The sequence below is a fragment of the Trachypithecus francoisi genome, unplaced genomic scaffold (assembly GCF_009764315.1).
Source record: "Trachypithecus francoisi isolate TF-2019V2 unplaced genomic scaffold, Tfra_2.0 Lachesis_group5, whole genome shotgun sequence".
Taxonomy (NCBI): Eukaryota; Metazoa; Chordata; class Mammalia; order Primates; family Cercopithecidae; genus Trachypithecus; species Trachypithecus francoisi.
In genome coordinates, this window is record NW_022681470.1 from 1,552,571 (window position 1) to 1,567,986 (window position 15,416).

General features: G+C 39.0%; 1 protein-coding gene across 5 annotated transcripts in view; it reads left to right on the forward strand.

Moving 5' to 3' along the window:
- AHCTF1 (AT-hook containing transcription factor 1) overlaps positions 1–15,416 on the forward strand; it is a 93,403-nt gene that overhangs the window by 38,007 nt on the left and 39,980 nt on the right. For all 5 annotated transcript variants that reach the window (XM_033195911.1, XM_033195914.1, XM_033195910.1 and 2 more), the window contains exons 13-21: positions 1,213–1,303; positions 2,398–2,487; positions 5,882–6,022; positions 6,729–6,833; positions 7,726–7,819; positions 9,287–9,410; positions 9,571–9,627; positions 10,455–10,601; positions 12,124–12,311. In XM_033195911.1, the coding sequence (XP_033051802.1) occupies positions 1,213–1,303; positions 2,398–2,487; positions 5,882–6,022; positions 6,729–6,833; positions 7,726–7,819; positions 9,287–9,410; positions 9,571–9,627; positions 10,455–10,601; positions 12,124–12,311 (1,037 nt within the window). The remainder of the gene's footprint in view (positions 1–1,212; positions 1,304–2,397; positions 2,488–5,881; positions 6,023–6,728; positions 6,834–7,725; positions 7,820–9,286; positions 9,411–9,570; positions 9,628–10,454; positions 10,602–12,123; positions 12,312–15,416) is intronic.

Below are 15,416 nucleotides of genomic sequence, written 5' to 3' on the forward strand. Positions count from 1 at the left end.
TGTGATTCCTTTCTGACCATCTTTCAATTTGCTCCTGTAGTGAATGAAATCAATAGATTCCTCTGATACTAAACCAGACTCAGTGATTTTCAAAATACCAGCTTTATTGAGATATTTCATATATACCGTGCAGTTCACATATTTCAAGTATACAGTTCAGTGATTTTAATTCACAGAATTCTACAACTGTCATCACATTCCATTTTAGGACATTTTTATTACTTCTTTTTTTTTTGGAGACGGAGTCTTGCTCTGTCACCCAGGCTGGAGTGCTCTGTCCGGATCTCAGCTCACTGCAAGCTCCGCCTCCCGGGTTCACGCCATTCTCCTGCCTCAGCCTCCCGGGTAGCTGGGACTACAGGTGCCACCACGTCGCCCGGCTAGTTTTTGTAGTTTTTAGTAGAGACGGGGTTTCACCGTGTTAGCCAGGATGGTCTCGATCTCCTGACCTAGTGATCCGCCCGTCTCGGCCTCCCAAAGTGCTGGGATGACAGGCTTGAGCCACCGCGCCCGGCCCATTTTTATTACTTCTAAAGAAAGTTCTGTGCCCATTAACAGTCACTCCTTTTCCCTTACCTTCCTGCCTACCCCATCCTGCCCAGCTTTATGTAATGACTAATCTACTTTCTGTATAGATCAACCTATTCTAGATATTTCATATAAACGGGTCAAATAATATGTAATCTTTTGTGACCATCTTCTTTCATTTAGCAAGTTTTCAAGGTTCATCTGTGTTACAGCAAGTGTCAGTGCTTCGTCCCCTTTTATATGGCTGTGTAATATTCTGTTGTATGAGCATACCATAATTTCTTTATCTACAATTATGGGCATTTGGGTTGTTTCCACTTTATGGCTTTTAATAGTGGTGCTGGGAACCTTCATGTGAGATTTTTGCTTGGGCGTGTATTTTTGTTTCTTTTTGGTATATACCTAGGTGTGGAATCAGAGGGTCATGTGGTAAGTCTATGTTTAGCATATTGAGAAACTGCCAAACGGTTTTGCAAAGTGGCTGTTCCATTTTACATTCCCGCCAGCAGTATATGCGAGTTCCAGTTTTAACACATCCTTATCAATGCTTGTTACTGTCTTTTGATTATAGCCCTTCTTATGGGTCATAATGATTTTTTTAGCCTTAACATTTTTAAATTCAGAACCAGAACTTGCCTGTGATCTCACACCCTCTTTCTTTCCTTTCTATAATGCATGGTTTAGGAAGAACAGTTAGAAGCTATATTGTCAGCAGCAATTCAGACTAGTTCCCTGGGACTTTTGACTGGTTATATCAAAAGATGGATAACAGAAGGTAAGATTCTGATTTTTAACAAGTAAAATGTTTGGTATTTTTAAAGTTATCAATTCGCTATTTGTTGTATTGTTTTCTTATTTTTATGTTAATATAGTGATAGATCCACATGCAGTTATTAAGATGCAGTAGAGAGATCCTACCCCCTTTAGCACATTTCCCGCAGTGCTATGATCTGACAAACCTTTAGTATAGTCAGCACAACCAGGATCCCTCATGTTGCCCTGTTATAGCCATACCTAGCTTCCTTCTGCCCCATCCTTAACCCCTGGCAAGAATTTTGTCATTTTAAACATGTTCATAAATGGAATTGTGCAGTATATAACCTTTTGGGGTTACCTTTTTTACTCAGCAAAATTCTCTAGGAACTCATCCAAATTGTTGTGTGTATCACTGTTACTCTTCACATGCATGCACACACACACCCCAAACACATGGTTCAGAACTATTTCTGAACACATCGGTTCAGAACCGTTTGAGAATAGTTTTTTTTTCTGAGCCATTTAATGATAAGCCATCATGCTTTTTTAGCCCATAAATATTTTGGTATTGCTTCTTCTAAGAATAAGAAATTCATTTACAGAACCACTTTGTGATCATTAAAAAATCAAGAAAATTAAGACTTTTATCAAATCTAGAGACCTTATTGAAATCCCAGTAATGTCTTTTATTTCAATTTAGAGGGGAGAGAGGGTTCAGAATCATGCTTTGTATTTAGTTTTTTGGAAAGAGATCTAGAATACTTTGTAATTGTTTTTATAATTTCCCTTAAGCTTGTACATTTTGTCACTTTGTCTTTCAAAAAATTGACTTTTTTTTTTTTAAGAAATTAGGCCTTGTTTTATAGTCTGCATTTAAGTTTGTGCTTGCCGTCTCTCCTCATGACTAAGTGACAGGTTTTACATTTTCGCTGGCAGTACTACCCGACGTGATATGCTCCGTGGTGTGATGCACTGCGAGGGTCCATTCGGCCTCCGTTCAGTGTTGGTGTTCACTCGGTTAGGGTGCTGTCTGCCGTGTTTGCCCACCAGCAGTTTAGAATTCTGTTTGTAATTAATAATCTTTATTTTTTCCCTTTTGTATTTACAAATAAGAACAACCAAATTCTGCTACTAATTTGCGCTTTGTTCTTGAATGGACGTGGAATAAAGTGGTTCTCACAAAAGAGCAATTTGACAGACTATGTAAGTATTAGAAGTCTAGATGTAGCACAGAATTTAATATTAAAATACCTTGGTTTATGTCTTAAGTACATAATTTTTAATCATTTTGAAGTTGTAAACTCTTTTTTTTGTTGTTGTTTGAGACGGAGTCTCGCTCTGTCGCCCAGGCTGGAGTGCAGCAGCGCGATCTCGGCTCAATGTAAGCTCCGCCTCCCGGATTCACACCGTTCTCCTGCCTCAGCCTCCCGAGTAGCTGGGAATACAGGCACCCGCCCCCACGCCTGCTAATTTTTTTGTAATTTTTAGTAGAGATGGGGTTTCATCATATTAGCCAGGATGGTCTTGATTTCCTGACCTCGTGACCCATCCGTCTCGGCCTCCCAAAGTGCTGGGATTACAGGCTTGAGCCACTGCGCCCGACCTGAAGTTGTAAAGTTGTAAACTCTTTTTTTTTTTTTTTTTTTTTGTTGAGACGGAGTCTTGCTCTGTCGCCTGGGCTGGAGTGCAGTGGCCGGATCTCAGCTCACTGCAAGCTCCGCCTCCCAGGTTTACGCCATTCTCCTGCCTCAGCCTCCGGAGTAGCTGGGACTACAGGCGTCCGCAACCTCGCCCGGCTAGTTTTTTGTATTTTTAGTAGAGACGGGGTTTCACCGTGTTAGCCAGGATGGTCTCGATCTCCTGACCTCGTGATCCGCCCGTCTCAGCCTCCCAAAGTGCTGGGATTACAGGCTTGAGCCACCGCGCCCGGGTAGTTGTAAACTTAAAATTTGAAGATGTCCCAAAAGAAAATTACTTCTTTTTACCTTAAAGTAATTTTTTTTTTTTTGAGACATGGTCTCTCTTGTTGCCCAGGCAGTACTATAGTGGTGAGTTCATGGCTCACTGCGGCCTTAACCTTTTGAGCCCAAGTCATCCTCCTGCCTCAGCCTCCTGAGTAGCTTGGACCACAGGCACATGCTGCCTCACCCAGCTAATTGTTGTATTTTTTGTAGAGACATGGTCTCATTATATTGCCGAGGCCGGTCTTGAACTCCTGGCCTTAAGCGATCCTCCTGCCTGGGCCTTCCAAAGCATTGGTATTATAAGGCGTGAGCCATTACATCCAGCTGAAAGTAATTTTTGATCAAGATTTTGCAGCAGGTCATTAAACTGGCAACATGCTGATATGCCTACAATAGCAGGTTTTAGGATTATAACTTGTCTTTTTGGTCTTAGGAGTTTAATTTACTAAATATACTGGTGATAGAGTAAGGGGAATGTGCTAGGTAATGCTCAGAAGTTTCTGTACTTACTTTCTATTTAACATGTTGATAGAAATAATGAAGTTGAGTGGCAGGGTAAAAGTGCATCACTGTTGTCCTTCATGGGCAGATGTCATTATTATCGTGGCAGATTATTTTCCTTCTTGACAGTTTTGTTAGTTTCTTGTTCATTTTGATTGAGTCTTGGGGTATGTCATGAATATTAAAAACCTATCATGTCCAGTTAGGGCAAATACAAGGCTGAAAGTACTAGTAGTTAGAGATACAGTTGCACTGTAAGTGAAAGTAAAATTTAAGTTTATTTAGAGGTAAATGTTTTAGTCATTTCTCTTGTGTCATGATGAGTAAACAGATGGACTTTAGAAATGATTTGACTATAGATAGCTTTTCACAATGTAAGTTATTCTTGGTAGAGAATTTTTATACTAATCAAGTTTGTTAGGAAGACATGGAGCTTTCTAGTGTTTTAGACTGTACTTATGAAACTGTTGTCATGAATTAATTTAAGTATTTCAGTAATCAGTGTGATTGAGGTCTGGAAGAACACTATCAGGTGTTTAGGATCAGAGTAAAAATGTCTTTTTTTTTTTTTTTTTGAGACAGAGTCTGGCTCTGTCGCCCAGGCTGGAGTGCAGTGGCCGGATCTCAGCTCACCGCAAGCTCCACCTCCCGGGTTCACGCCATTCTCCTGCCTCAGCCTCCCGAGTAGCTGGGACTACAGGCGCCCGCCACCTCGCCCGGCTAGTTTTTTGTATTTTTTTAGTAGACATGGGGTTTCACCGTGTTAGCCAGGATGGTCTCGATCTCCCGACCTAGTGATCCGCCTGTCTCGGCCTCCCAAAGTGCTGGAATTACAGGCGTGAGCCACTGCGCCCAGCAAAATGTCTTTTTTTTTTAAGAGAAAAATGTTTGTTGAACCTCATTATGTTTTGTAAAAAGAAATTGAACTCAATTCATAAATCGTATGACTGCTTTGATTCTTTGAGGATAGTGCAGTGTTTGGGAGTTTAACGTGGTAGTTCAGCTGTTGCTGCTTTGAGCTTTATTACCGGTAGGTTGGATTTTTTAAAAAATAAAAACCTCTAAGAATAATTAAAATACAAAGCATAGTAAGTGTTTTAAATGTAGTAGAGATTAGGCGTGGTGGCTCAGGCCTGTAATCCCAGCACTTTAGGAGGCTAAGATGAGAGGATTGCTTGAGGCCAGGAATTCAAGACCAGCCTGAGCAATATAGCAAGACCCCCGTCTCTGCCAAAAAAAAAAATTCTTTTTTTAATTAGCTGGGCATGGTGGCCTGCAGTCCCAGCTCCTTGGGAGACTGAGCCTGGAGGAACACTTGAGCCCAGGAGTTTGAGAGTGCAGTGAGCTGTGATAGTAGTGCCACTGCGCTCCCGCCTAGGCGACAGAGTAAGACTCTATCTCAAAAAAAGTATTAGAAGTAAAGCAAATTAGATTGGGCACAGTGGCTCATGCCTGTAATCCAGGACTTTGGGAGACCGAGGCGGGCGAATCACCTGAGGTCAGGAGTTTGAGGCCAGCCTGGCCAACATGGTGAAACCTCGTCTCTACTAAAAATACAAAAATTAGCCGGGTGTGGTAGCACATGCCTGTAATCCCAGCTACCCAGGAGCCTGAGGCAGAAGAATCGCTTGAACCTGGGAGGGAGAGGTTGCAGTGAGCCGAGATTGAGATTGCACCACTGTACTCCAGCCTGGGCCACAGAACGAGACGCTGTCTCAAAAAAAAAAAAAGAAAAAAAAAAAGAAGTAAAACAAATCAGAATTTGATTTGATTTAAAGAAGGATTTTAGAATGAAGACAGTTGTTTTCTAGACCAATAACACATTAAATATTAATGTAACTAAATGGGTCATTAAAGTAAATCCCAGTCTTTTGATGTGTACTGGTTGTGAGGATGAGCTCTAGATCTAGATGATTTGAGTTCATGTTCTCACTCTTGGCTTTTGCTAGTTTTATATTGAAAGCACTTTTTAGGTTCCTTGGAGGTTTTGCCATTTCTAGCTTGTCTTTATAAATCTCATAATGAATAGAATAATTCTTTTGAGTGATAGCAGTTTGAGAAATTTTGTATTGTGATTCTAATTTATTTAGATTTACTGTATGGAAACTTATCTTGTATTTTATTCTTGAAAGGTGTGCCATTATTTGATGGTTCGTGTCATTTCATGGATCCACAAACTATACAGTCTATCCAGCAGTGCTATTTGCTTCTTAGCAATCTTAATATAGTCTTGAGCTGTTTTGCATCAGAAGCCCGAGAGATCACTGAGAGAGGTATCCTCTTTGTTTTATCAATTGATTGTTTTATGAAATCTGACTTCTTAGAGAAACGAATACATTTCCCATGTCTTAGATGGATCATTATGTAAAGAGGACATTATTTCTCCAGTGCTAGGGTTTTTGTTTCAGTGAAAAGCTACAGAATGTTGTTAGACATGCCATGCCACGAGCCCATGCTTAAATAAGCTTGGGAAATTCTGAAGTTAATAATTATTAAGGTTAGTGTATTTGCAGTAAAGTTTCAAATTAAGTCATATGTATGTTTTTTATTCAAAAGTCATTATAATTTTTTTCTGTTTTGCAATTTCAAAACCAAAACAAGTCAATTTCATTTGAAGGCCTGTTTTGAACAATCTATCTTAGTGATACTATACTAGTTTGTATTAATGTGTAAATTTGAGTTCTGGAATTAGCTAAATGAAAGTGTAGCTGAGGTGGAAGTGTATTTACCTAAAATGTCTATTTTAGGGAGTGACTTATTTTAGCATTTTGGAGATTTGCTTGACATCATTTTGGACCAAAGTAAACTAGATACAAAAGTGAATTAGTTCAAGAGAGATACATGTATTTTGAACAAATACATGTATGTAAAATATACATTTACATATATATGTAAATTACCAAGTGATTAAGTTTGAAAACTGTGGAGCATCTTGCTTTTTTTTGTGAGTAAACAACTGATGTTAACTCTTCTTTACAGGACTGATAGACTTAAGCAATAAGTTTGTGGTTTCCCACCTCATCTGTCAATATGCACAAGTGGTTCTTTGGTTCTCTCATTCTGGGCTTTTACCAGAAGGCATAGGTAAAATATTTACTTACTCTATAAGTATTAAATAAAACATTCTGAATCTTTATAATTTTGTGATCGTATTCTAATGCTTTGGGTTTATTTTCTTCTACCTCACTTAATTTTCTCCTTAATTTAATTTATCCTTACCTTCTTTTCTTACATTTTTCCTTACTTTGTATCTTCATCCTATGCCTGCCACACAGTGCTCATACATGTTTATTGGATTGAATAACATTTAGAAGGAAAGCAAATTTGAGAAAACATAGCTCCTGAAAATGAGTTCAGCAGTATTACTAGCTATTATTTAGATCCATAGAACTATAGTTTCTATAACTCAGTTTTCCCGTTTCCTGAGAATGATCCTTTTAATATGGTTACTAATCTTTCTTCAATTAAATAGCCCCTTTTATCTAGTAATTTATGCCAGTACCAAGAATTAGAGAATTCTTGGTATTTGACTTGTGCTATATTTGTTTAGAGTATAACTTCTAAAACCTTCACTTTCTTGCATTTCCAGGAAGCCATTAGATTTTATTTAGAAGTGCCTCTGCCACTGTACATAATTGTTGATCTTATTTTTTCATAATCCTCTTAGATTTTGATTTGTAGTGAACATGTCTTGCTTTCAAATTATTATTTGCGCCTAAGGAGTGAAGTTATTTAGAACAGTTTCCGGGATTTTAAGCCACCATCTATGTTGTTAAGACTTTCATGACAGATCATTTTCTCACTTGTGCATCTATAAATAAAAAGATGTGTAGTAATCTTTTATTACTTCAATATAACCACCCTGTGGGTTAACCAGAGGTTGCTGTAAATATTAAATTACAGTAAAATATTAATATGTATTGTTGAGATATTTTGGAAATATTACCAGCTTTTTTTCCAACTCTTAAAAATCTAGATGATTCTGTGCAGTTGTCAAGGTTATGCTACAACTACCCTGTAATTCAGAACTACTACACCAGTCGTCGACAGAAGTTTGAGCGTTTATCAAGGTACTAGTAAAACAATTTTAGAAATTACATCTGTAAGAAGTCAAAAGTTTCTCAGAACAGTGTTCATCGTGTTACAAAGTGATTGAATGGGTATAATTCTCAGTAAAGTATCAGAATTTGCTATTACCATTACTATTTTATTTCTCTCTTTTTTAAAAAAAAGAATACATGAATAGCCTACTTAGTTCCTTTGAAATAAAGAAGTAAAGGTAATAGACAAAGAAAGAGAGGTGTTTAGAGTCTTGACCACACTTCTGGAAATAGTCGTCTTCCTCAAGTTGCAATGACAAAATTACAAAGCATGTAACATTAGAGCAATGGTTCACAAACGTTGATTCCAGGTTTCTTACACTCGAATCACCTGGGAATCAGTACTTTAAAATCTGTGCCAGCTGTAATTCTGATGCATGGCAATTGTGGGAACCAGTGCTTTAGAATGACCAATTTAGGAGAGTGAGCATTAGCTTGGAGGATTGATTAGGATATTTTACAATTCTAGATCTGTTATTTCCTAAGTGTATATCCTTGACACTTTGTTATGCTTTCTAATCCTATTTGTTATATAAGTTAATGAAGTCAGTATAAAGCTAAATAAAATAATGTGTGCAGGGCATCTAGTGCAGTGCCTGACTCATTGGACAACCTCAAAGAGTAGTAAGTGCTGCCGCTATTCACAATTAGAAAAGGAAATACGGGAAAAAAAGAAGAGAAAAGAAAAGGAAACAGGGACAATATCTGCACATCACATCATAGGCGCTCAGTAATAGATATTTGAGTGAAAGAATCACTGAGGATAAAAGACTAACCCAAGTGATGAAACAGAAACTTTAACTTTCTGTCTTTGAACTTCAGTATTTTCACTATGCTGGGCTTTATACTCTATGGTAGTTTGCTTAATATGGTGAAAAATAGAATGGTCACTGGCTAGATGGACCACCTGGGGACCTCACCTTGACTGACTGGCTTGCTGATGACTGAACTGGAGGCGACTTAAGGGCTTATCCGACTACCTCTCCTTGATGTCTGTAGTTCTCATCATGCTAACTAGGGTCCAATTCCCAATTCTCTTCTCTCTCTCTGTTTTTAGAGACAGGGTCTCTGTTGCCCAGGCTGCAGTGCAGTGGCATGTGTATAGCTCACTTTAAACTCCTGGGCTCAAATGACCCTCCTTCCTCATCCTCCTGAATAGCTAGGACTACAGGTGCACACCACCATGCCCAGCTAGTTTTTGTATTTTCTTTAGAAATGGGGTCTTGCTTTGTAACCCAGGCTGGTCTCAAACTCCTGACCTCAAGTGATCCTCCTGCCTTGGCCTCCCAAATCACTGGGATTATAGGCATAAGCCACCATGCCCAGACTCTTCTCTCTTTGATAGTTGGGATTGTTGCTTTAAATATTTTGATGCTGGTTGCTTTGATATTAATTAACAGTGATATTAAGTAAGTCTTAACTTTTCCCTGATTGCAGAGGGAAGTGGAACCCCGATTGCTTGATGATTGATGGACTGGTTTCTCAGTTAGGAGAGCGAATTGAGAAGTTGTGGAAACGCGATGAAGGAGGCACAGGAAAATATCCTCCTGCTAGTCTACATGTAGGTTTGCAGTAATGTGCTATCACTTAGAGTCTACAAAGCTGGGGAGGGAGGAGACAGGCTTAGCTGCGTGTCTGGCACAGACTTGGGAAAACAAGAAGCGTGAATGAATGAATGACCTTATAAGATCCACTGATGGTCTTATCTCTTTGTTTTATAGGCAGTACTTGATATGTACCTATTAGATGGCGTTACTGAAGCAGCCAAACATTCTATTGTATCCTTTTAAGTTTTATCCAGTGTTTATGTATTATTAAAATTATAAAATTTCAAGAGTAGTAGAAACCCGACATATCTAATGTGATCTCAATTGCAAGGTTGAATTTTGTTTTTTTTTTTTTTAAGGAGGTGTTAAGCCAGGATCTGTTGTTTGGGCTCAGATGGCCTATGATTAACCTAAAACTATATGCACAATGTTGTTTTATGTTTGTTTTTCTAGGTATAGGGTACTTGGGCTTTTATCAGATAACTTAAATGTGTCCAGGACACTCAAAAAGTTAACAACAGTTGCTCTAAAATACTACTACCAAGTGGTCACTCTCAGTGGCGTTAACCTCTGTGCTGGAAATGAATACATTATAAGTTAGTGTGATATTGCCTTAGGCGTTATTTGAGTCCTATAGTCTTTGTGATAATATTTTTGTGCTAATGTTAGTTACTTAGTCTAAAAATGTGTAATTCCATTTATAATTTATAAGCTAGATGATGTCTGATTAAGCTACCATCTTTTGCTAGATCACTAAAAATTTGCATATATCTTTGTTTCTTATTTACTGAGCTACTGACTTCATAAAAATTCACTTTATCTCCTTTGTGGTGCTGGTTATAAAATACTGGGAATGAATGGAGTTGATGTGGGACCAGTTTTACCTACATTTACTAAAACTATCCTCTCATTGCTGACTCTCCATGACGGCTTTTAAACACTAAAAACGGGCCTTTCAAGTCTCTTTTAATGCTACATTTTGTTGCTACCAATTGTAAATATATATGTAGGAGGTTTTTGTTGTTGTATTTTATTGTCCTTAATCTGCTTTTTCAAAGACCATTTATTTGCTACTTGATATTATGTATTCCTTTCCCAACAAAACAGAGACTCCCATTGAATCTTTCCCAACTGTATTTGCCATTTCTTGGGGCCAAGTTAAACTTATTCAGGGGTTTTGGTTGATAGATCATAATGACTTTGAGGTAAGTCTATTCACTTACAGCGTAAACTTCCATGAATTACTAGAATTTTAGAAAATACACAGAATTTAAATTGATATTAAAAGATATGATACAGTCTACTTCTAAAAATAGTTGAGGAAGGACTCAGTTTCAGTTTAATCAGTACCTTTACCAAGCACTATTTTAGAAGGCAAGAATATAAATAACAACAATTCAGAACCCAAGATTTCTTACCGTTTAAAGAAGGAAACTACTAAGTAAGTAATTATGATAGTGCAGATACAGTGATTGTTATATTAGAGATATGTTTGGGGTGTTGGGGGAACCATGGAAGGCAAGATTTGGCCTTGATGTATGAAATTGGTGATGGGACGATCTTATAAAGTAGTGTGATACAGTCTCAGAGGTGTCAGGTTTTTGATAAGGCTTTTATTCTTTAAAATACAGTTATTACTCAGTATCTGTGTGGAATTGGTTTCAGGATCCAGAAACATACCAAAATTCACAGAGGCTCGTGTCTCTTATATAAAATGGCATAGTATTTGCACGTACCCTGTGCACATCCTCTTGTATACCATTGGCCCTCTGTGTCCACGGATTCCATATCCGTGGCTTCAACCAGCCACAGATCAGAAATACTCGGGAAAAAACTGGGTCTGTACTGAATATGTACAGACATTTTTCTTGTCACTATTTCCTGGATATTACACTATAACAGTTATTTACGTGGTATTTACATTTCATTGGGTATTTTAAATCATCTCTAGATCACTTATAATATCTAATAGAATGTAAATGCTGTGTGAATAGTTTATTCTGTATTGTTTTTATTTGTATTATGTTTTATCATTATACTGTTATTTTTTATTTTTATGTATTTATTTTGAGATGGAGTCTCGCTCTGTCACCCAGGCTGAAGTGCAGTGGCGCAATCTTGGCTCACTGCAACCTGTGCCTCCCGGGTTCAAACAATTCTCCTGCCTTAGCCTCCCGAGTAGCTGGGACTACAGTTACATACCACCCTGCCTGGCTAATTTTTACATTTTTAGTAGAGATGGGGTTTCACCATGTTGACCAGGCTGGTCTTGAACTCCTGACCTCAACTGATCTGCCCACCTCAGCCTCCCACAGTGCTGGGAGTATAGGCATGTGCCACTGCACTTTTTAATTTTTTTTTAAACTTACTTTTATTTGTTTTAGAGACTGAGTTTTGCCATGTTGCCCAGGCTGGTTTTGAACTCCTGAGCTCAAGCAGTCCGCTTGTCTCAGCCTCCCTCCCAAAGTACGGAGATTGCAGGCATGAGCCACCGCGCCCAGCCTTATTTTTGCAAATGTTTTCTATCTGCACTTAGTTCAGTCTGCAGATATGGATCCTGTAGATACTGAGAGCCAACTCTATATACCACAGATTAAAATAGATTTTTTCAGCTTATATTTAAACGGTCTTACCTTGATTTTTGTGGTTTTTTAGTGTTAGGTTTAGCTGCTTTGTCTAAATGTATAGGATTATGTTTATATTTAACACTTTTCATGTTATTTCCAGAGTGGTTTGGATCTTTTGTTTCATCCAGCTACTGCGAAACCTTTGTCATGGCAACATTCAAAGATTATTCAGGCATTCATGAGTCAAGGCGAGCATAGACAAGCCCTCAGATATATTCAGACAATGAAGCCAACAGTGTCCAGTGGTAGCGATGTTATCCTTCACCTCACTGTTTTGCTTTTTAATAGGTAAGTACATCTTTTGAAAGTATAAACTCTTTATCATATCTGTTAATAAAATGGAATTGATGAAATAGATAATGGCAATATGCAGTTGGCCCTTAAGTCAGTAAAGTCAGTCCTTTGTATTAGTGGATTCTGCATCGAGGCAGATTGAAAATACAGTATTCATGGGATGTAAAACCTGCATATATGGAAGGTCAGCTTTTCATATACATGGCTCTGCAGGACCAACTTTGAAACTTGAGTATGGGTAGATATTGGTATCCTTGGGGATCCTGGAACCAGTCCCCCCACGGATACTGAGGGACAACTGTATAATATTTAGGTTTTAAAAATTGTGTTGTTGGCTAATTGTATTGTAATCACATAATGTGATCCATGTGGTACCTGACCTGTAAAATTTTGCTAAGACTTGGCTCTGTTTAAAAGTAATAATAATAGGCTGGGCACGGTGGCTCGTGCCTGTAATCTCAGCACTTTGGGAGGCCGAGGCGGGTGGATCACGAGGTCAGGAGTTCGAGACCAGCCTGACCAACATGGTGAAACCCCATCTTTACTAAAAATACAAAAATTAACTGGGAGTGGTGGTGCACACCTGTAATCCCAGCTACTCAGGAGCCTGAGGCAGGAGAACTGCTTGAACCCAGGAGGTGGAGGTTGCAGTGAGCCAAAATTACGCCACTACACTCCACCCTGGGCGACAGAGCGAGACTCTGTCTCAAAAAAAAAAAAAAGAGTAATAATAATAAAGGCCAGGCACGGTGGCTCATGCCTGTAATCCCAGCACTTTGGGAGGCGGAAATAGGAGGATCACTTGAGCCCAGGAGTTCAGGACCAGGCTGGGCAACATATGGAGACCCTGCTGCTTCTCCTTTTTTTTTTTTTTTTTTTTTGAGACAGAGTCTTGCTCTATTGCCCAGGCTGAGGTGCAATGACACGATCTCGGCTCACTGCAACCTCTGCCTCCCAGATTCAAGCGATTCTCCTGCCTCAGCCTCCCAAGTAGCTGGGATTATAGGCACCGCCACCACGCCCAGCTAATTTTTTTTTGTTGTTGTTGGTTTTTTTTTTTTTTTTTTTTTGAGATGGAGTCTCGCTCTTTCACCCAGGCGGAGTTCAGTGGCTGGATCTCAGCTCACTGCAAGCTCTGTCTCCCGGGTTTACACCATTCTCCTGCCTCAGCCTCCCGAGTAGCTGGGACTACAGGCGCCCGCCACCTCGCCCGGCTAGTTTTTTGTATTTTTTAGTAGAGACGGGGTTTCACCGTGTTAGCCAGGATGGTCTCAATCTCCTGACCCCGTGATCCGCCCGTCTCGGCCTCCCAAAGTGCTGGGATTACAGGCTTGAGCCACTGCGCCCGGCAAATTTTTGTATTTTTAATAGAGACGGGGTTTCACCATGTTGGTCAGACTGGTCTCCAACTCCTGACCTCAGGTGATCTGCCTGCCTCAGCCTCTCAAAGTGCTGGGATTACAGGCGTGAACCTCCTCGCCCAGCCAACCCTGCTTCTATTTAAAAAAAATTTTTTTGCTAAGACTTGATTTACCCACTGATAAGTACTCAATGTATTCTCCATTTAATAGGTGAAATGTCAGATATATTTGTCCCCATGATCAAGTTTGTTCGTTGCATGGTTTTAATCTTTCTGTGTCCTTGATAATTTTTTTCTTGGTCTGTTCTGTGAGTTACTAAGTACGCGAAGTTGCTGACACTAATGGTGGATGTCTCAGTTCCTCACCGTATTGCCAGCTTTTTCTATTTTGAATATTAGGTACATAAGAGTTTTAGTTTGTTCTTTTTAAAAATGACTTTTAAAATTATTACATGGTAACCTTTATCATGAATAGTTGTTAATGTAGACACACAAATAACCTCTTTTATTTATATCCTGTATGTGTCTTTCCCCAGTCTTTTTACTTTACTCTAGTCACTAACAATCAGTGCTTGGTGGTTTACCTCTCTTGAATGTCTTTTTGTGTTGTGGTCTCCACCATGCATTTCATAATGCATGTTTGTATTTGGTCTAGCATGTTTAGAGAGTTTGCCACAGGATGGGTTTTCAGTCTGTCTTTGCTGTATTGCTGAGAACTCCCATGCCTTCCTTATTAAAATGATTTCTGTATCTTTTACTGCCAACATGCTAGCCTAGCCTTTCATAAATTAATTTTCTTACTGTTCTTCCTAGCATCATAATTGTTTTCTGTAGGAAGAAAGAAAATAGTGAGGATTTGGAGACTTTGTTTTAAAACATTTGCTAAGTGTTGGCAATGGATTTCTTGAAGTTCAAAGTGCTTTCCTGCTCTAGGGGAAACTGGGAAAGAACATCATCATTTGTCATTTGTTGTTAAAAACACTCTGTATATGATTATCAAATTAATATTTGGCAAATCATAAAGTAAGTTTATCTTACTCCTGCTAGTATGTCTGATCAACTGGGAGTGTATCACAGTTTAAAGTGGAAATTTTCTTTTTTTAGTTGGAGTCTCGCTGTGTCCACCAGGCTGGATGGAGTGTAGTGGCGCGATCTAGGCTCACTGTAACCTCCACCTCCTGTATTCAAGTGATTCTCCTGCCTCAGGCTCCTGAATAGCTGGGATTACAGGCATTGCCACCATACCTGGCTAATTTTTGTATTTTTAGTAGAGACAGGGTTTCACCATGTTGGTCAGGCTGGCCTCGAACTCCTGGCCTTGTGATACGCCCGCCACGGCCTCCCCAAGTGCTGGGATTGCAGGCGTGAGCCACCATGCCCTGCTTAAAGTGGAAAATTTTAAAAATATATAATGTCTATGGGCTGGGGGAGAGACATATTATTTGTTTTTGATGATAAGCTATTTACATGCTCCAGTGTTTTAAGAGGTAAGAATGATGACATAGTGAATTCCCAACTGCTTCTTTCCTCTTAGTACTCAGTACTGTGAATAACTTCTAGTGTATTCTTCCTAAGATCTTCTAAACAAATGTTAACAAATGCCTATATATTCTCTCCCAGTAAACCCTTTTAACAAATAAAAACAGCACACTGTATACCCTTCTGACTGTACACCCTTCTGCAATCTACTTTTTTTCACTTTAGTTTGGTGCTAATTTTATAATTACATAAAGGATTTG